The sequence below is a fragment of the Hippocampus guttulatus genome, chromosome 2 (genome assembly GCF_054856545.1).
Source record: "Hippocampus guttulatus isolate MCC_2025c chromosome 2, RoL_Hgut_1.0, whole genome shotgun sequence".
NCBI classification, from domain to species: domain Eukaryota; kingdom Metazoa; phylum Chordata; class Actinopteri; order Syngnathiformes; family Syngnathidae; genus Hippocampus; species Hippocampus guttulatus.
In genome coordinates this window covers 26836859-26860563 of record NC_141262.1, presented here as the reverse complement: position 1 = coordinate 26860563, position 23705 = coordinate 26836859, and the positions used below count along the sequence as shown (strand labels likewise).

Here is a 23705-nt window from a genome sequence, read left to right as displayed (position 1 = left end):
GAACATCCGAAATTTGCATAAAAAGGAGACACAGCGAAATTAATTGTGTATCATTTTCAAATAAGCCCCAAAATTATCCTAAAAAAAACGCCCTCCACCACAAAATGCTCCAAGTTTTAAAATATTGCAAAAATATCCAACCATATATGCGCAGAAACCTTGGATTATTACGGATAGCATCACTTCATTCTTGGGGTGAACGAGAACGCGTTTGCTGTCATATCTTATTTTTCAGATCCAATCAATGACATCATTGATTGATGGGCAAACGATGCCAATCACTGATTTTGCACAAAAAGCAAAATTTCTGCCAATCCGATCAGATCTACAGTATGTAAAGTCTAAATGAAATTAGATGATCTCGCACTAATGTGTAGTATACCTGGACCATAATACCACATCAAATTTAAAGGCAATGTACTCTTGTTTAATATTTATTCATTCAGTACATGATGGGAACACAAGGAAAGTATACAGTAAGTAAATCCATGAACAAATATTACAAAGATTGAATCCAATTCTGTACAAATATATTCAAAACATTCTGAGGGGTTTTGATCATGTTATGTCATGTCATTGAGTGTTTGCTAACCCCATTTCAGGTAGGATCATCACTTGGCATTGTACTTGGTAAATTCCTTCTGAGCCCATTTTTTAATTTCAAGTTTCTCTCGTAATTCTCCATACTCTGCAGCCAGAGCCTCAAATTCCTTGCCCAAGATCTCAAAGGAAGACAACGTTGACTCTAAAACCTGTTTCTCCGCCTGGCAGGCTGCCAGCTCCGACTCCAGGGTTTTTCTGCAATTCAGGCATAAAAAGAAAAAAAATGAACCACATGTTTTTCAAAAGCAGGCTGTAATGTTCAAAATTCTATTTCCCAAAACTCATTTTGCCTTATTTCTTTGTGGGCGGAAATCGAGTCAGTTGTGTAGGTTTCCAGCTGAATTGCAACCATTTCAGCCCTAAAAATGATGAAGGAATAATCAGAGAAATTATTTATTTATTTTTAAACTGAAAACACAGCCCAACCTATTAGGAGATGGCGATTCAACTGCTTACATGATTTTTTGCAAGATTAATTCGCATTTGCCTTCAAAGTAGTCCAACTTCTTCCTGTCCAAATCAGGCTGGATTTTCAAGCGGTTCTCCAGGATGAAAGACTGAAGAAGCTTGACACAATTTGTCATTTCCTGCAGGGTGGAAATACCAGTTTGAAATACCAACCTCCGCACTTTTTCAAACTATTTGCAATGAATGAGTTTCTGTAATGAATACAAAATGTCCTGAATGCATCTTACAGAAAGGTATAGTTGTGTCTGCCTTTGGAGGAGCGCTCTTTTTTCCCAGGAGCTTTCCTTCAGACACTCAACTTTTTTTTTGTCTTCATCCAGTTGCGCAGAGAGATGAGACAACTGACTGGTCTTCAGAGAGTCACTCTGTCTCTCTAAGCAAAAATAATAACACAATAAAATTCAACACTCTTAACACATACACAAGAGGCTATCATCACATGATTCATTTATGTGTGAAAAAGGAAGCACACCCCATTCAGGTCGATAGTAGGAGAGGAAACTAAAACATTTTGTCTTGAGGTGTTTCTCCAGCTCTCCGGGTAAAATCTGCTTCATTCTTTGTATATTCTGCAAATTACAAGCAGCATTGGCACAATCCACACTTTACTAAAGTATGTTTTGATCACATACTTTCTCAGAAGGCATGAGTGCCATGACATCTTGCGGGGTCAAACCCAGAATGGAAGGCCGGTCCTTATTGGTGGTGTTGCTCGGATCCAGCTTTCTTGCACACTGGGTCACAAGAAGGCACTTCTCCATTGTCTCGTAAAGCTGAGAACATGTGAAAAAGGAGACATGTTAACTACACAGAAGAAACCTGTTGTAACTGACTCATAGATGTTTGTTCAAGTCTGGAACGTATGTTCGTACTGTACTGTACCATGCTCTCGTCGGGCGATACAGTAACATGATGCTTCCTGACCCTGTGGTCTTGGCTCATCTCCTGCAGCGCTCTGTGAAGGCTCTCGGACTGCAGCCAGACTCGCCGCTGGTTCAGCAGTTCCTGCTCAGCCTGAAGAAAATAGGAACAAATACTGAGGAGAACATAACAAACTAATACTTGGCAGGGACAAAAACATGTTGCAGATGGAGTTTACTCTATGATTGCCTGTTTATACCTTCTCCAGATCCGTTTTCAGTGGGCGAGTCAGTCCAGTTTTATCCACATGATGTGCCAGACTGGTCATGAGTTTATAAAATTGGGGGTTCTGGCTCAGGTCCTCCTCTGTCATGTCACAAAGTGGAAAAGAGGCCAAAACTGTCCAACGACGTACAGTTACTATCTTGTTAGCAAGCGCGAGTGCATTTGATCACAATGGCAAACCAACTAAACAACACTAGTCTGTTTTCTCACCCTGTTTATACACATTGTCATCGTTTCCAAACGCCAATCCGCCAGCGGCCACCGATTCATCACCCATTTTTGGCTGAAATTTGCTTCTTTTTCTCCTGTCTTACCGGGAGGGAGGCAACTTCCTGATTCAAGAAGCGCGCCTGAGAAAGGCCTTCTGATTGGCCAAATAGAGACACGAGGTAACAAACGCTTTGGGACGCTGCTGATTTCTCGCGAGAAGACGGGAGAATACAACATCGACGCGTGTGAAGTGTTTTTTCAGTTCGTGTGACGTCGGGAAATAGGCATGGAAGAGGACTTCACATTAAAACAACTAAACAAAAACAAAGAGGACTTTTAATTACCTAAATTGCTTCTAATTCTTTCATTATTTTCATTTGCAATATTTGTTTGTGTTTTCCTTCTTTCCTCTTTTTGTATCGTACAAAGGAGTAGCATTCCAATTTTTATACTACAGTTATTAATAAATGGGTATTCTATTCTATTCTAACTACGGTTAGAACTTAAAGTTCTTCAAATATCTTACACTCTGCATGTCTGGTGCACTTGTGCAATCCTCAGCCCAAGTGCACATGAGCTCCATAGTATCAATGAGGTCTTCCCCCTCATGTGTGAGCTTCTCCAATCTCCCCAGCTGCTTCCTTTCATCAGTCCTGGTCCATACCTGGTCTGCTTGGTGCTGCACTTATGGTGCTATGTGTAACTGTACCTTACCCAATCAACATGTTTGAGTCCATTTTTAGTCGCCCTAAATGCCTCACGGACAATAGGATAAGAAATGGCACATGCGAACTGAATTTAAAACTATTTTTCATTTTCAGAATACATTATCAGTGCTCCTGGACCCCCAGAAGCACTGATGAAAAATTGTGGGCCCGTTCACCATTTCAGTTGCCTGTCCCTGACCGAGTGTGCAAAAATTGATCAACATATTCAAATAGCTATACTGTACTGTAATGAAATACAGCAATTATCCTTATTTGCATTGGCAGTGATTTGATGAATTGTGAATTCTTGTTCAGCAGTTTTATGCCGCCCTTGAATGGTAATTTTTATGCAAGAGATGCCTTTGTAAAAAAAAAAAGTGCCCCCCTGGCTGTTAAGATCAGGGGATGTTTAATATTGGCCAAGTGTGGCCACTTTTCTGTGATTCAGGGCCACACAAATAAATTTGACTTGATTTGACTTGAAAATAAGGGGATTCCTTGTTTACCTTTTCAGAATGTAAGGCCTTTGAATCCTTGAATCATTTGATTCAAAGGCTCTCGACCAATCACACAGCAGACATCCGTGATGGGCGGGACTCTGTCGGGGGGTTTGAGGTCATTCAGATCCTCACTGATTCACTCTATCCGCGCGTGTTGGAGAGGGCTACCCGCTCCACGAAGGTGTCGCCCACCCGCCGCTCAGACATCTCCGTTGGACGGGAACGTCTGTGAACATTACCCGGCAGGCTGACGGACTGGCTTGCCCCCTCATTTATTCAACAGCACGACTGCGCCACACTTGGAGGCTACCCGTGACTAGCATCGCTACTGCCTGGATCAAGGTGTTGATAGTAGCTAGCCTGGCAGCTAATTAACCGTCCTACCGGAGCGTCGTCACTGTGCTTCCCCCACCCGACAAGTCAACACTTAACGCAGCCGCGTGTCCGTGCTCTTTGCCCCGCCGGCGGCATTTGAGACGAGAGCACATCCGAGCACGAGCACGGTGCTCTCCGTAAGTGGCGCCTGCGTTGACACCACCATCACACCCATCTCCCCCAACCCCTTCACCTCCTCCCTCCACCCGAAACACTGGACATCCACAAGCGGCCGGGGAGCGGCGAACTGCCGGCGAAGCTGGGGGTGCTTTCGTTACCCGACCCGCACGGAGTCGTAGCGGCTTCAGACAACAACAGTCGTGGGGAGCTACCGGCGAGTATGGACGGGCTGGCCGTGGAAGTTCGCGGCTCGAATGGGGCCTTCTATAAGGTAACCTGGCTTCGGTGTAGCTTATTGCTCGCCACGAACAAACTTTTGCTCTTTGCAATAACTTAACATGTTGCTCGTTGAACCATAGCGCTGGCATATATCGTCACTCGGTCACCTGAGCGATATGAACCCGAGTCAAGTGGGCTTTTATCAAAGGAGGATGCTTTGGCGTCCCGGCACGGTTGGTCATTGTGGGGTGGGCAGCTAGCACGAGCTAAGCGCAGCTAGCGTGAGCTCGTTGCCATTCTCATCATGCTTGTCAACGTGATTTGTGCCCAGTTTCGATACGGCCACGCAACAATCCCCATTACGTGTTACCCGTGCCTTTTAAAAGTGGCACTTCGTGTACCTGGTCCAACTGTGGTGAAAGTATTGTTTTAAGGGGGATGCTACATTTCAAGCTAACCAAATGAATTTGTCGCTTTCAGTTTCAATTCTGCCAAACGATTAAGACACATGGCTGTGCGGTCACGTGTTTTGATTGCACTTAAATTGCTTTCTGAATGAAAACAACCATGCCTTAAAAATTTTTGAAAAGTGATTTTGAACCTTTTCTGAGTCAAGGATGGTGTGGAATGGCAACATTATCCCCCTAATTGCTTTTGTAGTCATAACTTTTAGGACGTCTCTTATTTTAGTTCTCAGTTCTCAGTAAATGTCTCGCCACCCTTCCTCCCATGTGCTCTTCAGCACCTCCGCGTTGTTGGGTGTTCTGCATCCCCCCCGCGCCTAAATTTACTCTCCCTCTGCAGCTTCACCTGTCATTGGCTTTTACCGGGTGACACTTTGGGCCTACTCCACATGAGCCCACATTTGTGGATGATGAACCAGTTTTTGATGTCACGATAACTTTAATACTAACACTTCCAGGTGTATTTCCTTGCAAGTATGACAATAGGGTGCCCGTCAACCCGTCTACACATAACAGCTGTGGAGCACCTGTCCCATGTGATGATTTACAGTTTTGATCACCACATGGTCCTAAAATGTGGCCGCTGACGTGAGGACGTGGTGTTATCATGACATGGCCCCCACCTTTCGAATCACGTCAGGAAAACGCCCAGTCAATCTAACGCGCATCTGTCTCCTGAAGGAACATCTGTAAATAAGTGTATATATGTTTTGACCTTTCCACTCTTTCTAGACTCTCAGTATGTGGCAAGTAATTTGTCTCCTGGAGTGAGAAACACACATTTTTCAGCAGGTGAATTCATGACTTGCCAAATTGGACACGGCTATCTCCCTTATAGGGTAGTGTCACAATGAGGCACGCCACAACTACCACTTAGCCTATGTCGCGCTATGGCTCAGCATGCTGAAGTGTCTGCTGAGGTTTGCCACCGTAAACGTTGCTCTCCAGTCACAGTGGCTTTCTATTCACATATCCAGACTGTATGCCGTGCCCGTTCTAGACCTGCAGTCTCACGAACGGAGTATGTTCGGCCCGTGACATTTCCACGCTGACAGAAATCACAGTCAAGGAGGTTGTGTCACTGCTACGTGTCTGCTTTCTTTAAAAAAAAAGTGGAAACTCTTCTCCTTACAAGCCAAATGTTGTTTATGCACTGAATGAAAACATCACCCACATCTCTTTGTCACTTATTGCGGCAATAAAAAATGCGCACCCTCTTTTTATTTTTCTTTTCACTCTCTTAGGGGTACATCAAGGATGTCCACGATGACTCGCTCACCATTGTCTTTGAAAACAAGTAAGTTTGAATCCCTCGAGCATGTGTAAAAGCAGTCACGCGATTGAGTTACTATAAAATGCTCACTATAAAATGTTCCTCTTTGGCACCTGTGCTTGGAATGCAGCTGTCCATACACATCTCTAACAGCCCTTAAGACCCCCTCCCCACCCGCCCTCTTTGGTGGTTGCCCCACCCGCGCCACCAACGCACACTCTGGACCCTTTTTATCTACTTGGCTCTGAGTGCAGCGCAGCTCAGGGTGCCCCTAAAAATAGTGGCTCGTCCACGGTATGCAGGGTTGGCAGGAGGGGCATGGCAGCCCTGTGCTGTTTTTGGTAGGTGCCCCCCCCCACTCGCTGTCGAGGCCTCCTTTTACTTTCTCGTAGAGCATGTTAGCGCTACTCTGCCTTGAATGAAACACATGGCCGTTGTTAAGTAGAACTTTGCTCGCTGTAAAATTTTGTGAATAATTACCAAAAAAAAATAATCCAAAATTTGAGGGTGCGGTACTATATGGGGGGTTTAATGAGAGACCAAACCAAAAAAAAAAAACATTTACCCGGTAGTTGTTTACCAGTGCCTAGCTGTTGTAAAATAAAATGGAATCAATCACTGATATGTTGTGCATCTCACACACAATGTAACACACTACGCTTCACATACTCTCGTTAAAAGCACAGCATTTAGAAGCAGGCACCAACCGAGATCATGAGATTTAAAAGTAGGGCTTTGCAATATGGCTAAAATTGAATATCTCGATATTTTTGCAAGATATCTCGAAAGGTGTGATAACTTTGGGTTAAAAAAAAAAGACAAAATAAAATATAAATCCGAAAGGATGGGGAAAGTGTCGTTTATGATTATTTTTTGTAGAACATAGTGACAGCAATCAACATGAACAAAGTCAGCGATTAACATATTTAAATCCACACTGTACCGCAACTGTACTTTAATGATAAATAAGTTTGTGCTACAACAGAAGTATTTGCGTGTGTGCGCGTGTTGACTGCATCACAGTGTATTTTTCTGTAGCAATTTGTCCATGCACGACCGTAGTAAGGATAATTGTTTCGGAATGTGGATGGATGTGTTGTGTGGCTAAGGGGGGGCGGATGTTAACCTCTCACCCCCATACATCCCGATGTTTGTATATGTGTCGATGCATTACATGGCGGTGTGATGTGTAAATTTCCAGCGATATGAACTATGCCGGGGTCGCTACACAATATGTTACATTGTAAGACTTTTTATTAATGCAGAAAAAGATAGTGGCAGTCGAGGAAGGCGTGCGTTGCGACAGAAATAGGCCGGGTTGGCTGCTCTGCTATTTTTTTCCACTGGTAATTTAGAAATTATAAATATAGTCACGTAACGTTCTAAAACGTAATATGTGTGTATCGCTCGTATATACTTGCCAGCGAAGACTGAAGCGGATTTTTTGAGTGTATGCTGTCTCTGCAGCAGCGGCTGGCTACGCGTTTCTCTCTTGCCTACCGCAGGATGATTGTAATCTGCTGGTTTTGATTGTCGATCGACGCCAAACTTGGAAGGAAAATTGTAGTTGGTTGAACTGAGATTTACATGCAGCACGAGCGTGGAAAGGCCACATGACTATCGTCCTCATTTCAATATTACTACTTTGAATATTCACATCTGGATTTCGATACGAAAAAGATATAACAGCCAGTCCCATGTAAAAGCAAAGTAACGAAATTTTAAAACAGGCCTCACTAAAATTACATCCAAAATTCCGTACACAAAAAGCGAACAGTGCAAGAACAAGAAAACATGATTTTAAAAAAAATGAAAGACCATAATTGTACATATGGGGAAGTTTATTTATTTATTTTTTACACTTTATTGGGATGTTTTGAATCTTCTTTCATATTCACTCTGATAGTAAAGGAGACCAGCAAATTGGGGAACCCTATTTTCCACAATTTTCATACACATTTTTAATTTTATTTGAGAAGACTTGTTGTGGAGCCTGAGGGGAAAAAAATGTGTGCATTGGCCTTTTTATGTGTTTTTGTCTCACTGAAGCTGGCAGCCGGAGCGACAGTTACCCTTCAGCGACGTGCGGTTGCCTCCTCCGGCCGACTACAACAAGGAAATTGGCGAAGGAGAGGAGGTGGAGGTAAGGACTCAGCCGCCCGGATTCTGTGCCACGCGACTTGTTTGTTTTTCTTTCCCCTCTTGCAGGAGTCATCATTTGATGAACGTCCACAAATGGACCTGATGTCATTCTGTATTCTTTGTCTCTTGCTCACAGGTTTACTCCCGGGCTAATGAACAGGAGCCATGTGGCTGGTGGCTGGCCCGGGTCCGAATGATGAAGGGCGAGGTAAATAAAAGCAGCAGTTCATCATTTAGCATCTTTCTTTGAATGTAGGCAAAAGGTTTTGCCTCGACTTGACATTTCATGAGTGTATCCCTCTTGTTTAATATTCATTGGAAAGTATGACTAGTTGAAGTGCCATCATAATGCCAAATGTGATTTGAAAAAATTGATTAATTTACCCCCCCAGTTTTACGTGATCGAATATGCGGCATGCGACGCCACCTACAACGAGATTGTCACAGCAGAACGCATCAGGCCCCTGAACCCCAACAGCCCTTCCTCGCGAAATTCCTTCCATAAAGTCACCATCAGTGTCCCAGAGGACCTGAGGGACATGTGAGTGTCTTGACTGCTTTTTGTTGCCAGAAGCGATGCCGGTGTCTTACCAGCGCCGCTGTCCCTCTCGTCCTTTTGTCATCAACAGCTGTGCGGGCGACAACATTCACAAAGAATTTAGGAAAGCTATCGGCGCCAACTGCATCTTCTTCAGTGCCCAAACACACGAGCTCATAGTGCTGGTTAGTACTTTTGGTGTCTGCCTCATGTTTTTTTTGGACAATGTGACTTTTCGAATGGGGTTGAACCCAAGCGCGATGGTGTCGCATATCCGTAATCCTTTTTGTGTTTTACCCACACCAGTCTACAAATGAAACCACGATAAAGCGCGCCACCCTTCTCAGCGACATGCATTTCCGCAGCATCCGTACGAAGCTGATGCTAATGTCCCGTAACGAGGAAGCCACCAAACATTTGGAGGTAAGCGATCCTTGTCACGTGGTCTCTGCACACGAGTCCCCCCCCCCCCCCCCCCCCCATTTTGTTTATCCCGTACGCCTGCTGTCTTTCAGACAAGTAAGCAGTTAGCTTCGGCATACCAGGAGGAGGTTTGTGTCAGAGAAGACCTGATGGGTCTTGCCATTGGCTCTCACGGGGCCAACATCCAGCAGGCCCGCAAAGTCCCCGGTGTCACCGCTATCGAGCTGGAAGAAGAGAGTTGTACCTTCAGGATCTACGGAGAGGTACGTCGGGAGCCGTGATGTATGGTCACGATGGTTTTCAGAGTCGCACTTTTGGCCTCTTGTTTGAATTTGGCTTTGTTTTGCAGACTCCAGAGGCGGTAAAGCAGGCGAGAGAATATCTTGAATTTAAAGAAGACTACTTTCAGGTACCCAGGGACCTTGTAGGTGAGTGAGAACGCATTCCCAAAGGAGCTCATGATGGCAGGGACGTTGTCCTCACGACCTCTGATCCCGTCTCTCGCGCAGGCAAAGTCATCGGCAAGAACGGCAAAGTCATACAGGAGATCGTGGACAAGTCGGGCGTGGTCCGCGTCAGGATCGAGGGAGACAACGACAAAAAGCTTCCCCGCGAGGAGGTAGGCAGGCAGGGGGCAGGCAGGGACGACACTGCCGGCAACAAAGAGGTGAATGGACCGTTGCGCCCCCCCCCCCCCCCCCCAACCCCTCGGTCAACTAAAAGCCCCCGTCGACTTTGAAAATAACAATTGTCTTAAATGCAGCAGGTTGTAGGTGCTCACTGTGCTTTCTGCTTTGACACTGGCACTGTTTTCAATGCGCTCCATTTTTGCTGGCTATTGGCACTTGGCTGTGATCTTATTTTTGTAGATTACTTGTGATTTCCACTGATGGTCTGTAGTTGATACCTCTGCTTAGTTTCCCACTTATTCCGAGCCATACCAAATGCTGTCCCTGTGTGTTTTACATCATCGGGAAAAAGAGAGAGACACTTATCCAAACTCCTGTGTCTTTTCCTTTCTCCATATCAGGGCATGGTTCCCTTCGTGTTTGTAGGGACGAAGGAGAACATCAGCAATGCACAGGCGCTGCTGGAGTACCACGTGTCTTACCTCCAGGTGAGTGTGTCTCACGTGTGATGCCCTCTACCGGTGACCAAGATTTTATAAATATATATTTTTAAAAATCAAGTTAGAGTGAAGGCGGATTTGTACGTAGTATCACTTTTTGCCCCCCCCCCTTGCCCAGCCCTAAACTTGCTGAGTGTGCCACGTTTTGTCCTTACCTCATGTGCTTTTATAAATAGTCCTCTCTGGGATTGGGTGACCAGCATGCTGTGGCTTTAGATTACACCTATCTGGACCCTCAGCTTCCAAAATTAGCAGCAGACCCCATCCCCCAGGCCCTCTTTGTGCCTTATTCCCCTCTCGGCCCCTGATCCCACCTCCCTTGAGGTACAGCTGTCATTGGCAGGCAGCTGTCACCGTATACATACATTAGACGCCGCAGTGCCCGTGTCCGCCCCGCGGCTTGGATAAGTTGGAGCGGCCGCCATGTTGTGGGAGTCATGAAACTCGCATCAACCAGTGCGAGTCTGTGTGACAGTAATGTCTTTGCCGAAATAGTATTCACATTCGCATTTCACAGAAGTGTCAAATCCAGGTCCAGAAAGTAAAAACCCTGCCAGTTTGGCTTGAGCCACAGGTGCTCCAACTTACCTGCCTGTTGTGGCAAAAGCCAAACCGTGGCGGTTTTTTTTTTACTCTCTGGACCTGAATTAGACACCTCTGCATTTGTGTAGCTGTTAAATCATTTCGTTCAGCAATTTGTAGTTCTCAACATAGTATACTTAAGGAGAAATAAATGGGGGCGGGGGAGTAAATTGAATGGTGACACTGCCGCTTTACGTTTAGTCAATGAAAAACATTCATTCATTCATTTTCCGATCCTCTTTATCCTCACATGGGTGGGGTGGGGGGGTGCTAGAGCCTATCCCAGCCGTCTCCGGGAAAAAGGCGGGGAGACCCTGAAACGGTTGCCAGCCAATCACAGGGCGCACAGAGACGAACAACCATCCTCGCTCACACTCACGCCTCGGGACAATTTAGAGTGTTCAATCAGCCTGCCATGCATGTTTTTGGAATGTGGGAGGAAACCGGAGTACCCGGAGAAAACCCACGCAGGCACTCAAAACATGAAAAACAATTTAGTTGATGTTCAAGGTTGCTTTTGTGTACAGTACAATGAAATTGTAGTTTTATCGCAGCCATGTAATGGAATCGGAGTTTGTGGAAAACTGAAACTACTACTGCCGTGAACCCAAAGTGCTGATGCGACGACCCTCATTGTACCCTGCAGGACCTGCTGTTCAATTTGTGTGCTTAACAAGAATTATGAGCAGTGGAGGGAATACAGTAATGTTTGCTCACAACCAAGCATTATAATTGCACCTCATCTTGCCATATTTCCCCACCCCACATGCTTCAAGGAAGTGGAGCAGCTGCGCCTCGAGCGTCTCCAAATTGACGAACAGCTCCGCCAGATTGGGGTGGGCTACCGCGCGCCTCAGAATCGAAGTGGGCCCGCTGGACCCGACCGAGAGAAAGGCTACCTGACCGACGAGAGCAGCAACTCGCTCCACGCTTCTCGCACCTACGGCGGACGCGGCAGGGGACGAAGGGCCTCCAACAGCATGTACTCTGGATATGGTACGGATACAAAGCATGACTCCTGTCGACTTTCTTTCATTTCATCACTTCATGAGAAGAGTGAACATTTTCTTTTCCTCTGCAGGCACAAACTCTGAGCTGTCTAATGCTTCGGAATCGGAGGAAGTAAACGAGCGTGACCAGCGGCCCCGCGGTATCGGCGGAGAGGAGCGAAGTTCCAGACGGGGAGGTCGGGGGCGGGGCTCCAACTCCGGACGAGGCCGCGGCGGGCCGGGGTCCAAACCCGCCAACTCGATCAGCTCAGGTAGTCTGTGATTAATTGTGCAAGAGCAACGGTTGGCTGCAAAGTCTTTAAACGTGGATCACGTGTCATTTAAACGGCTGCGCTTTGGCATCTCCAGTGCTGAGGGACCCTGACAGTAACCCGTACGCCCTGCTGGATGGTGAGGGAGAGCTGGCAGACGCGGACCTCAGCGAAGGCACGGGAGGGGAGCGCCGGAGACGCTCCCGCCGCCGCCGTAACGACCAGGAGCCCAGCGTGATGGACGCCGCGGCTGAGTCTGATAGCCAGGCCGGGCCCAGTGAGAACGGGCTGGGTGAGAAATTTGCCGGCGTTCTCTCGACCCCGCAGAGACTGAAGGTCCAAAAACCCTCGACTTGTATGCTCTCGTCGGGCGTTTAGATGAAGAGGCCCGACCCCAGCGCCGCAACCGAAGCCGCCGCCGCCGCAACCGTGGCAGTCGCCCCGAGGGAGACTCGTCCAGCTGCGATCGGCAGCCGACTGATAGCGGTAAGCTGACATGTTTTATCGAGGGATGTTTGACACTGCTCCCCCATGCCCCCCCGACCAGTAATTTTGATTCATGAAATTTCTATTCAAACCAATGATCATTTCAAATAAGGACCTACACATCCCAATAAAGCATTTCTGTTAAAATTGCATGAAATTAATGGCGATTTTCTTTTATCCATTTGTTCATTACGTACATAAAGAGAAACACAAATGACCCAGTGGCCAAAAAAAAGTCCCAGTCAGAATATGTGGTAGTGCAACTTGTTTTCAAGGAATACAGTGAAGTGCCAAGACTTACCGTATTTTCACGACCATTCGACGCACCGTATGGTTGGGCGCAGTCTCATTAATGGGTGCTATTTCTGTATTTTACACATAGACAAAACGCACTGTATTATTGGGCGCAATTTTAAAGTGGTAAAACATACGCCAGCTTAAACATACGGCATGCATGCGCGCACGCTAAAAACACGTTAGCTTGTAGCATACGGTAGCATGCCAAGACATACAGATACAAGCTAAAAACACGTTTTTAAAAAAGCAACGAAGCAAAACGGAGTTCCGTTGTATTTTATTTAGCCATCGTACAATGTACTCACGTTTTTCGATCAATCATCACCCAGAAATCCATCAAAGTCCTCATCCTCTGTATCAGAATTGAACAATTGTGCAAGTACCGGTAATCCATCAAAAACGCCGTGTTCCCTCTCGTTGTCAGTCACTCTCATTGCCATGTGGCTCCACAGAAATGATGGAAAACTCGAACAACAGTGCAAGCAGACACGTTCATCCAAGCAGCCACAATCCATTCGCAAATTGTGGCGTAACTCGCCCGGCGCTGCCTCTCACTCTTTGTAAAGTTGTGTTCATTCATTGTTGCCATGCCGCTCGCAACTTTACTTTGAACGCCCGGTTGATGCCGATGTCCAGCGGTTGGAGTTCTTTAGTCAAGCCTCCGGGAATAACGGCAAGCTCAGAGTTCATTTGCTTGACTTGGTTTTTCACCGCTGCTGTGAGATGGGCACGCATGCCAAAAGCATAACCGATGGCTTGAAGTTTGAACTGAGCTTCGTAGGCGTGTCTCTTTGTAGAATTTATTTTCGGGGGTTCTTAGAAATCAAAACCGAAGTTGTTTTGCAACAATGCACATAGCCACACTCTATACAGGTGTTGGTACCTGCTTGTAGCGTCCCTTTAGCGTCCACTTACACGCCCACCCTTCACTCATTGGCGGACTGCTTCCCCGCATGCCTGTCACTCACGTCTGCCTTTTCTCTCTCTTTCTCTCCATATATGTATGTATACACGCCCACCCTTCACTGATTGGCTGACTTCTTTGCCGCATGCCTGTCCACAGTCACTTCCGCCTTTTCTCTATATAAACAGCGTGTCGGCTGTCAGTCAGGTTTTGGAACTCAGCGCATAGACAAGACGCTCCGCATCATAAGGCGTCCTGTCCATTTTGGATAAAATTTTAGACTTTTAATGGCGCCTTATAGTCGTGAAAATACGGTAAATTGAATACAACGGTGCTTCAAATAACATTGAGTAATGCCTACCATTTAACCACGGTTTTAGCAACACACGTGTCATTTCGTTTTGAAGACACTGGTTAATTCAACTGTGGTTTCTCGGTCTGAACACTGGGGGGCACTGACACAATGGAGTACTGTGACTAAGATAAGAAGATAAGATAAGAAAACCTTTATTAGTCTCGCAATGGAGAAATTCCCGATTCACAGCAGCAAAGTTATGAAAGGAAGAAGTAGGAGAAGAAAGGAAATCTGACATAATTCACCTGGTGCTCAGCTGTAAATAAGGTGAACACATAAAAAAAATGCAAGACTCATTGCTGAGATTACTACACCAAACAAACCCGAATGTGTCCGACTCTTTGTGGCGATCGAAGGCTAGCTTTTACGGTGATCGGAATGCAACAAAGCTAGATGCTAATGGACCCACGTTCTATCACGTCATTGACAAGCTCGCTATTAGAGAGTTACAAAAGTACTCGCGCTTTAACTCCCGTGATATCACGCGCAGTAGCAGCCGAGCTCAGCAACGTTCCCATCAAAGGCAATTTAAAATGGATCAAAACTTTCATCACTCATTTCTCAATAAATCTTTATGACATTTACTGTTTTGTCAACAGCAAAATGAACATGGAACACTGCAACACTTTGCCCGTATGAGCTTTCACTTTGCAGTTGGCACGGCTGCGTCGTTTCTACCCAAACCCAGAAGTTCCCAGAATGCATTGCAGGGCCCGATACATTTAATTAAGAATGTTAATCCTAATAAGAATCTTAGCAGCATACATATATTTACAGAAATGGCATTTTAATGGGCATGTGAGAAATTTGACATGGGCACAGTTCACTTTGAAAAACGTTCTGTCAGCCATGCGTGCCATTTAGTTCCTGATAGTGAAACGGTCACCTTGGTATCGGCCGCCGTCACGAGTACCCAACACTTTGAAATAAGGCCGGTATCGGCCTGATACCGATTGCGGGGGATCAGTACTCAGCCATCCCCAGTTTTATCAGTTCCTGTCAGCGCATGCACAGTAGACAGTTGTTCTAAACTACTTCAATGATTTAGTGACCGTCGCCGACTACATATCCCGTCCGGAGTCCCAGAGCAGACAGAACCTTCCCTTGAAGGAAAACCACACCGGTCCTGAACCCAAGGTACTGGCAGAAAATGTTTTACAAATTATGCGTATGAAACTTATTATTGAACCGTGCTCAGTTTGGTACTTTTTTTCTCCTTCTTCTTTTCTACACACAGGAAAATGGGACCAGCAGCAAAACGGATGAGCAAACACCTTCTCAGCGTTCACCCAGCAAAGGCACGACACCAGCCAGCGAGGCTGTAACGTTGGTCAACGGCGTCTCGTAATGAGTCCGCCTCACTCCTCGCGAACCCAAGTCTCGAGCAAGACTCCATGGCAAACTGTCCCTGCTTGCATTAACGTAAACCTTAAACAGATGAGTGAAAAGTACCTGACACAATTCCTGAATCCATACTATGACAGTGGAAAAAAAACGACGCATCTACATGAAAACCCCACGGTGCATGCTATATCTTATCTATCAATACCTAGTGCTTATTTAAAAAAAAAAATAGCTTGCCAAAAAAAGAACTGGTGGGTATGACTTGAGTTTGAAGGAAAATGCTGAGACACAACAAAAAGGACTAGATTATCTCGTCTCTCTTATGTTGTTTTCTTTCATTGTTGATCACTGGTTTGGACTCGGCAGTCTCAGACGCGCGCGTCTTTCAACAGCGTTGCAGTGCGGGCGCGAGAGGGTGTAAACTGGCGAGTGATACACAAAGCAGATGCGTCGCAGTGCTCAAACTCAGAGGCTGGAATATTGATTGATGTTGTGCCTTGAATTTGAAAAAAATAATACGTTTTTTGTTTTCATCTTGGGAGGAAAGTTGGGAAGTGTGTTTTTTTTTTTTTTTTTTTTTTGGTCGCTAGGAGAGAACTGACTGATTGACTGACTGAGGGAGTGTTAGAGTGAGGAAGATATAGTACTAGAGGGAGTGGCTTGGGGTTGAGGGCGCACAAGTAAGGTGCCAAACGACCTGATTTCAAGGCACTTTCCTCATTCCAAATAGAATGGACAACACAGAAACGTAGAAAATGCAGGGCTGAATACGTAACACAGCCCGGGGCCTTATCCCATCCCAAGGCATCCTAATTGAAACAGCGACGGGGGTTGAGGTGATGCGTCAGACAACCCATTTTGACATCCCAAAGTGGTGGCCGGGATGCCTTTCTAAATGTGACAAACTGCAGACTTCAACCGTAGACATGAAAGAGAAATAGCGCTAGCTTCCAGCCGCGATCTCGACAAACCACGGGCGGCGCGCGGCTCCGGGTGCACATGTAGGGGCGACCGCCTTCTTGCGGGTGTATGCTGCCGTTGCGCAAGGCCTGGTGGGGACGAAGAACTGTGGGACTGGGACAGCTTCAAATGAGATGAGAGCCACATATGCCAACACACACAAAAACCAGGTGTGAGAACAGGCGATTGCCCGCCTGGCACAAGCGTAGGGGGCCGCAACACATGGTGTCCGTTTTGGGTTTGGGCGAGTGGACTCAGAGCTGGGGGGCCCCTCAGTGGCTCTCTGCTCATGTTACTGTTGTCTTGGTTCCCGCTTATTTTTTTTTCTTGCTATTTCCACATCTTAGAAAATACAAAATAAAAAATGGAAGTGAAATCAACCCCTACTCTGGAGATGAACTTTTGATTTCTCGGTCTTGTGGGTTTGCAGTCTATTTTTCTAACTTGCATGACACTTAGGCTAACCATTAGTAGGGGGGTGCCTGTCCTGTGCATGAAGGGGAGGGTGTTGGAAACGGGACTTACAAAGCCATTGGTTTCATCCAATAGAATCGCTGCTAACGTACACACTGAATGTCCGAGTCGAGCAAGAGAAAGGCAGTTGTTGGTTCCCTGGCTCGCAACTTCCACAGTCTGCCGAGCAGCGTTTGGGCATAACAGGCTAGCATCCGTATGGCCAAAGGTTTTAATTAAGTGGGCAGACGAACGTGAGTGCGGTTGCAGCGAGATGACTCGGATGCTGCTTGTTTGGCATTACTGCTCACCTGTGTGTTGTGTTTTTAAGAGTGTGAGAGAGCACTTGTACCGTTTTGTTTCAGTTGCATGTGTGCAAGTTTGTGTACATTTATACCTCATTGTGTGAGTACTGTATTCCCTCCTGTATCTGTAACCCTCACGTCCTGTTGAAAGACTGCTGGCTGCACTTTGTATGTGTGCATGTATGATGGTTGTACAGTTCACTTCTCTTGTCAGATTTTGTCTGCATTCGTGTACTGATGGCAATAAAGGACTTTTCATTATTTGGTATAAAGGTTTGACAAGCTCACCCTTCCCCCCCGCCCCCCTGGGTTCCTATTAATGATTGGTCTTGACAGTTCAAAATCATGTGTGATTTAACAAGGTAGGAAGCAAGTTTAAATTTGCAACACGTAAATTCATTTTCATTTTGGCACAAAAGCCGTCAAATCTGAGTGGGGAAAAAAGTCAGGACAGTTCTTTGAAGCCCAATTGCCTGTGGCGCTTTCTCCTGGACATCAAACAGAGGTACCAATACAAAGTACTGTACAGTATACATCCCCCTCGAACACCGAACCAGAACAGATTGATATGAATAATGCGTTGTGATATTCTTATTTCAACTTCGGCTGGCTGTTGCAGCAGCTCCGACCTACTTTCTCCATAATTGATTTTTCTTCCCCTATATTTTGTGTGTGTATCTCTCTATCCATTTACATTAACTGAACCATTTATCCTTACGAGTTTCGCGGGCCTGCTGCAGCCTATCTCAGCTGTCTTCGGGCAGTAAGCGGGGGACACCCTGAACTGGTTGCCAGCCAATCTCAGGGCACACGCATACGAGGGCACACATTCGCGCTCGCACAGGCACGGGGAGGCCGGAGCCGGAATCGAACCCTGCACCTCTGCACTGTGAGGTCAGCGTGCTAACCAGTCTCTCTCACTCACTCGCGCGCGCACACACACACACACGCACTGTTGTAATGCCCAATTTCAAAGGACGCGGTACCTTTTCATTACACTCTACATTGGCATAATATGATGTTCACAAAGAATTTAAAGCCATCCATCAGCAAAGGATCATAGTGGTAAACGTGAGAGGACCATGTTTGTTATAAGTTGTGAGAGAATTGTGCATTTAACGTTGACGCAGGCGTGTATGTTTTACGTATTGCGGCTTTGCAAGTCGCTTTTGAAATGACTGTTGGTCGGATTCAGAATCACATTCATGACTACATTACTTCCATTGCTAACTTGCTACACCGGGCGACCCTGAAATCGGAAATGACGCACGTTCAAGTCGACAGCGAAATTGGCTGTTTGACCAATCGCGTGCGAGATATTTTGAGCGACCCGTTGACCTGCCAATCGGATTTAAGAACTTCATTCGTTCGCCGGTGTGCGCCTTTGAGTTACGTATTCTAGCAGTTTCGACGCAGTAGTAACGTGGGCTGTCGAAGACAATTGGAGAGTACGGTTGGTTTATTTAATCGTTTTAAACATCATCTGTGTTAAATGTGTATCATATCCCAAACCCTTTAACGTAAGAGCAATAAATCATCTGGAATTAATTAGTCTTTAGCCACATTTCACGCCGTTGTAGCGCGATGCTAATGTTAGCTTGCTAATAGCAACGGTTGGGATATTGCTAATCAGGAAGTGGCTAACATCTGAGCTTCTTTGTGGCGAGCATTATCATTGGCTTGTGAAGCGGATTGTTTAGCGGGTACTCACACGTAAAACTCCCTTTGGGTCTTTTTGATTGTTATTCAGTGGCCTTTTGGGCCGCGTCGTCTTCGTTTTTTCGAGGTAGATGTTCACTTTTGTCGTCTGTTCCACGTGTAGGGCCAAACCGCGGTGTAACAATGGTGAAGCTGTTCATTGGAAACCTTACCGAGGAGACAGGGAGGGAAGAAATCGAGGCACTGTTCACACCGTACGGCACTGTAACAGAATGCGCCAAATACAAAAACTACGCCTTTGTGCACATGGATGACCGCAAGGCAGCCACGAAAGCCATCCGCGAGCTCAATCTCTATCAGCTAAACGGTAGACCTATGAACGTGGAGCCCAGCCGGGGGAACAACCAGGGCCCGGTCAAGATCCACATCGCCAATGTGGAGAAGGGCTTTGAGAAAGAGCTCAGAGAGCTGTTCGAAGAATATGGCTCAGTCACGGAGTGCGCTATCGTGAAGAATTTTGCGTTTGTTCACATGGCCAACTCTGACGAAGCCATGGATGCCATAAAAGGCCTGGATAACACAACTTTTCAAGGTAAGCAAATTACAGAGTTTGCAGTCAAAACATGAGTTCGGAGAATAGGTCTTCCCTACCAGAGAAGCCTGATAAAGTTTAGTGACGCTCGTTGGGGCTTCTGGAATGACTCAAACTTGACAGTGGCACCTAGTGGTCACCTGCACTTGGAGCTAAAGATTTTACACGAAGATTAGTAAATTAAATATGTGGAGACACACTATCATAATGTGCATTTGTTTTATGTTTAGTGATGAAACCCAATTCATGGTTGAAATGTGACACCCCAGTGTTAATCTCCATTTCCCCGTCCTCCCCCAGGACAAAACATTCATGTGCAGCTGTCTAAAAGTAAGCCCGCATGGGCTTCGGGTGAAGAGGACTTTGGCCCGCCACCCCCTGGTCGAGGAGGCTTCTATCCCCCTCCTCATCCTCCCCGCTTCCATCCCGAGCCTCCCTACGGGGGGCGCATGTCCTCTTACCCGCCCCCGCCCCCACCGCCGCCTCCTCCGAGGCGGCCAATGTACGACCGCGGCTACGGTGAGCGTGAAGGCTATGGAGTGGTGGATTATTACGAGAAATTCCGCGCCCGTCCTTATGGCGCCCCGGGCTACGACGATAGGCGTCCTGGGGCCATCCCACCACCGCCGCCACCACCCCCACCTTCAGCGATGGGAAGAGAACGTGTTGGGATGGGCTCCCACGAAGGGTACGACCGCCGGCCTATTCCCCCAGCGCCCTACATGCCCCGCGACCGCAGCCCCATTAGGCGACCCCCCCATCCTCCTCCCCCGCCTGCTGCGGCGGCCGGTAACGGGTACTCCTACGAGCGCACCCGCTTCACCCCGCAGATGAAACCTCAGCCGTATGCGGCGCCGTATCCCCGGAACAACTATACACCAACCGGTCCTGTTCCTACACCGCCGCAACCCAACTACACTGGCTATCCGGCCCAGGGAGTTTAACACTGCGGTGAGTGGCTTCACGTGTGAGCAAAAAAACGGGGTTTGAGTGCGAATAGTCCAAACCAAACTAGTCGATAAAAGACGCGTATGAAGTCGAATGTCGCTTCAGAACATCACCCGTCAAAAATTCGCTCAGATCTAATCGAAACATCCATTCAGTGTTAGCGAGCGTAAAAAGGTATGCTGTGATAAAATAAAAAAAAGCACGGAAGAAAATCGCAGTCTTGCGTGTATCTTGAGTAAAACCCCTTCCTTGACGTGTGGTATGCTCTCTCTCTCCAGGTTTAGAATATGTCAAGAACGCCGTCTGCTGATGCGCATGGTGCTATACGCTCCCCCCGCTCCCGCACGTCTATGGTGGATTGCGTTGCGTTCGCCGGAGACTTACTGGAAGATACTCTATTGCGGACAGCGACGTTCTTATAAAAAAAACAACAAAAACAAAAAAACCATGCGATTCCTTGTTGCATTTACGTATATATCTGAGTTGTCAATGCCTTTTCTGTTCCTCTGTGTTACTCTTCAAATTCTTACTTTTTGAGTTACAGTGCTTAGCTCGGTGTGACGCATTACTACACTACTTTTCGATCTTTTTCAATTCACAAGGCCGTAGAATACCGCCATTACAACCATCAGTTAAGATGGTATGTTCAATCTTTTGTAAAAAAGTAGCTTTTGTGTAGACTTGAGTTTGGTTTCCCCGAGAAGTTACAAAACCCCCCAAAAAAAGCGTCGGAGTGTTTCTATACACATCTACACTTGTGTCGTTTTATAAAATAGTGGATTACTTGTCCGACCTGTACGCATGTCAAATCAAAATTTTAGTTTTCTCTTGATAATTCTCTTCGTATGTTGTCTGTTTTCCCTCGTTGATATCGCAACGTTGTGTATGGTTCTAGTTAGCTTGCCTTTTTTTTCCCCCTCTCGTTGGAAGGCTTTTTAATAAAAAGATGAAAAAAAACGTGACGAGTTTTAGCTGTCAAGTCATTGCCCATCCGTCGCAGGCAGAGATCATAATCACGGTGTGGAGATGCTTTCGCTATGAGTCCTCTCCGGCCGGTTTGAAGCTCGACAGCGGGTAGGTGTGGTCAGCCCCACTGCTGAGAAATGACTTGTTTTGTTTCAACTCAATTCTGGTCGCACACGTGACAAAACTCCCTGCTTTGGCGCCTAATAAAATAAGCATGCGATTAGACGAGGCTCATTCATGATCTTTCGGCACCTACTTATTAAATGCTCACTCAGTTCATAGCCGTTTCGGTCAGCTGTCGCGGTGATTTGATCTGTAATAGATGAAACCCTTTATGGATTTATGTCTTGGTGTTCTCAGTCTTTGCTCTTTTTAGGTTGTTAGACTCGCCCGGGGACGTCGAGTTCATGGTAGGGAGAGCGATCACTTTGAGTTTCGTCTTAGCTCAGCTGGTTTTCTAAGTTTCATGGTGGTGTTGGCTGTTAGTAAATGAGCTTTCCCATTTTGTCTGCAGGCCTGTCTACTGCTGGGACTCAATTCAGGGTCTGCGGGGTTTTGAGAGACGTGCACTGAAGGAAACCTGGGGATCCGATGACCTCGCAGTTGAAGCCTTCTGGAGAGAGAATTTTTAGTCATGCGAGACATTCGCTACTCAGGGATGCCAACACGAAACATTTCAAGTTTATACATAGACTATGCCACAGTGATGTGCCCTTTTTTATGATGGAATATGCACTTAAGAACTTTTTGGGGTACCCCTTTTTTTGATAGGCAACACACATAGACTATGCCACAGTGATGTGCCCTTTTTTATGATGGAATATGCACTTACGAACTTTTTGGGGTACCCCTTTTTTTGATAGGCAACAGTTCTTGTGCCTTGCCTTCAGGGAGAAATGAATATGAAGTCATCACCCGGAGTGAACTTGCATTTTTCAAATTAAACACTTCAATATTTTATTGCACCGTTTGGAGGTTGATGGACAATGTTCACATTTTAAGATTTGATATGTTGTTTTTATTATGACTGCTCTTTGTCCTCTGTAGATAAAGATGTGCTTACATTCAATAATGGTGAATGATTATTTTTTGGGGGGGAGGGGGGCGGTGAAATGGCAGAAAAATGTCACAATGGTTACTGTCACAAATTGCCACTTCAGTGCTTTAAAGGAGTGTTGACAAAAACATGAGTGTAAGGTTCCAAGAACTATTTTTAAAAAATTTTGAGCACTGCAAGTACAGAGCATTTTCCCCCCTGGTTAGTATAAAACTACTGCAGTGATGCTTTTCAAAAAACTACAGCGTATCAGATGTCCCAAAAGATGGTGAATTGTTAAGTCAGCTGAACATGAGCGTCTCATCTGTCTCCAAAGGGACCTGAACTTCTTGGTGGGATATCAAAGATGCGCCTGTGTCCATGATGGGCGAGGTACTGGGCATTGTGCCCGTCTCTCTGGAAGGAGGCACAGGGAGCACCTCCAGCTCCACCTCGAAACTCTGCTTGGCCTCACCGGCCTCCCTGATAATCAAAATCTCGTACTCGGCGAAACGGACCAGGGCCTTGCTCGGGAGATCCGCCCTTCCCAAAAAGTCCAGGCATGTGCCGTTCACGGACACTTTGACTGTCTGAGACAGATTCTGGAGGCTGAACAGCAAGTCTGGGCTATCGGCTGTGCGGTAAGCTTGCAGGGCCAATTGTTTGCGAGAGACCCGGGCGTCAGCCAAGGCAAAGGTGCAAGACTGGGCATCCCGCCCCAAGCGGACAAACTCATCTGCCAAATGTTTGCTTCTGTTTCCCAGTGGAAGCAGACTATAAAGACCTTTGCGTTGCTGCTGTGGGTGGTAGAACTTAATGCGGAGGCATGTCAGGAGGTCCTCTTCTGTCTCCATTGTCTGGGACACACTCATTGTGAGGAAATCTGAGGAAAGAGTTGACTTCTGATGAGAGCTAAGAAGCATTTGAACGCTGGAAATGTGTTGGTCTTACCTTAGGTTCGCACCTGTTAGCGCGCTTTCTGCGTCGAGAATAAGTAGAAAAAAACTGTTGCACAACGCTTTCTTTTCTTGGGGAAATAAGAGTTCCTCCTAATGTCGCCACCCCGTGAGACAGGGGAGGGATTTGAAGGACGATGTGGTGCGTTGAAGTGCAATTTGGGAAAAAAAAGTTCTACAATAGCACCACAGAAAAGGATTACAGTACTGAGGTGAACTGCAACCATCTTTGTATTCAGAATATAGAATTGAAAAAGCTGTTTGAGTGGGTCTTTTTTCATTGC

At 46.3% G+C, this 23705-nt stretch overlaps 4 protein-coding genes across 10 annotated transcripts; 2 read left to right on the top strand and 2 right to left on the bottom strand.

Annotated features, from left to right (window-relative positions):
- Positions 1 to 443: 443 nt before the first annotated feature.
- On the bottom strand, positions 444 to 2560 carry haus4 (HAUS augmin-like complex, subunit 4). 2 transcript variants are annotated; one of them, XM_086106039.1, is made up of 9 exons: positions 2428 to 2560; positions 2192 to 2298; positions 1954 to 2085; positions 1704 to 1844; positions 1544 to 1640; positions 1299 to 1444; positions 1060 to 1190; positions 894 to 962; positions 444 to 798 (listed from the first exon to the last, which is right to left on the bottom strand). In XM_086106039.1, the coding sequence occupies exons 1-9, from the start codon at positions 2492 to 2494 to the stop codon at positions 612 to 614; spliced, it is 1077 nt and encodes a 358-aa protein (XP_085962165.1). In that variant the 5' UTR covers positions 2495 to 2560; the 3' UTR covers positions 444 to 611. The 2 variants fall into 2 exon arrangements, with proteins under 2 accessions (XP_085962165.1, XP_085962164.1); XM_086106038.1 differs by having other exon boundaries at positions 2192 to 2331; positions 2428 to 2559.
- Positions 2561 to 3758: 1198 nt separating this feature from the next.
- fxr2 (FMR1 autosomal homolog 2) lies at positions 3759 to 17525 on the top strand. Its single transcript, XM_086105092.1, has 17 exons — positions 3759 to 4400; positions 6057 to 6109; positions 8135 to 8228; positions 8364 to 8435; positions 8620 to 8768; positions 8857 to 8950; positions 9072 to 9188; positions 9281 to 9451; positions 9538 to 9616; positions 9698 to 9855; positions 10219 to 10305; positions 11676 to 11895; positions 11981 to 12160; positions 12258 to 12452; positions 12539 to 12646; positions 15251 to 15339; positions 15440 to 17525. Exons 1-17 carry the CDS (start codon positions 4350 to 4352, stop codon positions 15548 to 15550), a joined length of 2028 nt encoding a protein of 675 aa, XP_085961218.1. The 5' UTR covers positions 3759 to 4349; the 3' UTR covers positions 15551 to 17525.
- A 1116-nt stretch (positions 17526 to 18641) lies between these two features.
- LOC147209308 (RNA-binding protein 4.1-like) lies at positions 18642 to 22501 on the top strand. 6 transcript variants are annotated; one of them, XR_015100212.1, is made up of 5 exons: positions 18658 to 18717; positions 19087 to 19515; positions 19816 to 20466; positions 20742 to 21839; positions 21944 to 22501. XR_015100212.1 is itself a non-coding variant. In XM_086105089.1 (5 exons), the coding sequence occupies exons 2-3, from the start codon at positions 19107 to 19109 to the stop codon at positions 20457 to 20459; spliced, it is 1053 nt and encodes a 350-aa protein (XP_085961215.1). In that variant the 5' UTR covers positions 18658 to 18717; positions 19087 to 19106; the 3' UTR covers positions 20460 to 20466; positions 21806 to 21839; positions 21944 to 22501. The 6 variants fall into 6 exon arrangements, 5 of the variants coding, with proteins under 5 accessions (XP_085961212.1, XP_085961215.1, XP_085961214.1 ...); XM_086105089.1 differs by having other exon boundaries at positions 21806 to 21839; XM_086105086.1 differs by having other exon boundaries at positions 18642 to 18712; positions 20742 to 22501.
- Positions 22502 to 22622: 121 nt separating this feature from the next.
- tifa (TRAF interacting protein with forkhead associated domain) lies at positions 22623 to 23542 on the bottom strand. Its single transcript, XM_086105091.1, has 2 exons — positions 23417 to 23542; positions 22623 to 23348 (listed from the first exon to the last, which is right to left on the bottom strand). Exon 2 carries the CDS (start codon positions 23335 to 23337, stop codon positions 22768 to 22770), a length of 570 nt encoding a protein of 189 aa, XP_085961217.1. The 5' UTR covers positions 23338 to 23348; positions 23417 to 23542; the 3' UTR covers positions 22623 to 22767.
- Between the last annotated feature and the right edge of the window lie 163 nt (positions 23543 to 23705).

Coding starts and splice junctions, on each gene's coding strand:
- fxr2 (XM_086105092.1), top strand. CDS start 4,350: ATGGACGGGCTGGCCGTGGAAGTTCGCGGCTCGAATGGGGCCTTCTAT. Junction 9,189..9,280: donor AAGCCACCAAACATTTGGAG/GTAAGCGATCCT, acceptor GCTGTCTTTCAG/ACAAGTAAGCAGTTAGCTTC. Junction 9,617..9,697: donor GGTACCCAGGGACCTTGTAG/GTGAGTGAGAAC, acceptor TCTCTCGCGCAG/GCAAAGTCATCGGCAAGAAC.
- LOC147209308 (XM_086105086.1), top strand. CDS start 19,107: ATGGTGAAGCTGTTCATTGGAAACCTTACCGAGGAGACAGGGAGGGAA. Junction 19,516..19,815: donor GGATAACACAACTTTTCAAG/GTAAGCAAATTA, acceptor GTCCTCCCCCAG/GACAAAACATTCATGTGCAG.
- tifa (XM_086105091.1), bottom strand. CDS start 23,337: ATGAGTGTGTCCCAGACAATGGAGACAGAAGAGGACCTCCTGACATGC.
- haus4 (XM_086106038.1), bottom strand. CDS start 2,494: ATGGGTGATGAATCGGTGGCCGCTGGCGGATTGGCGTTTGGAAACGAT. Junction 1,845..1,953: donor TATCGCCCGACGAGAGCATG/GTACAGTACAGT, acceptor ACATGTTCTCAG/CTTTACGAGACAATGGAGAA. Junction 799..893: donor TCCGCCCACAAAGAAATAAG/GCAAAATGAGTT, acceptor CCTGAATTGCAG/AAAAACCCTGGAGTCGGAGC.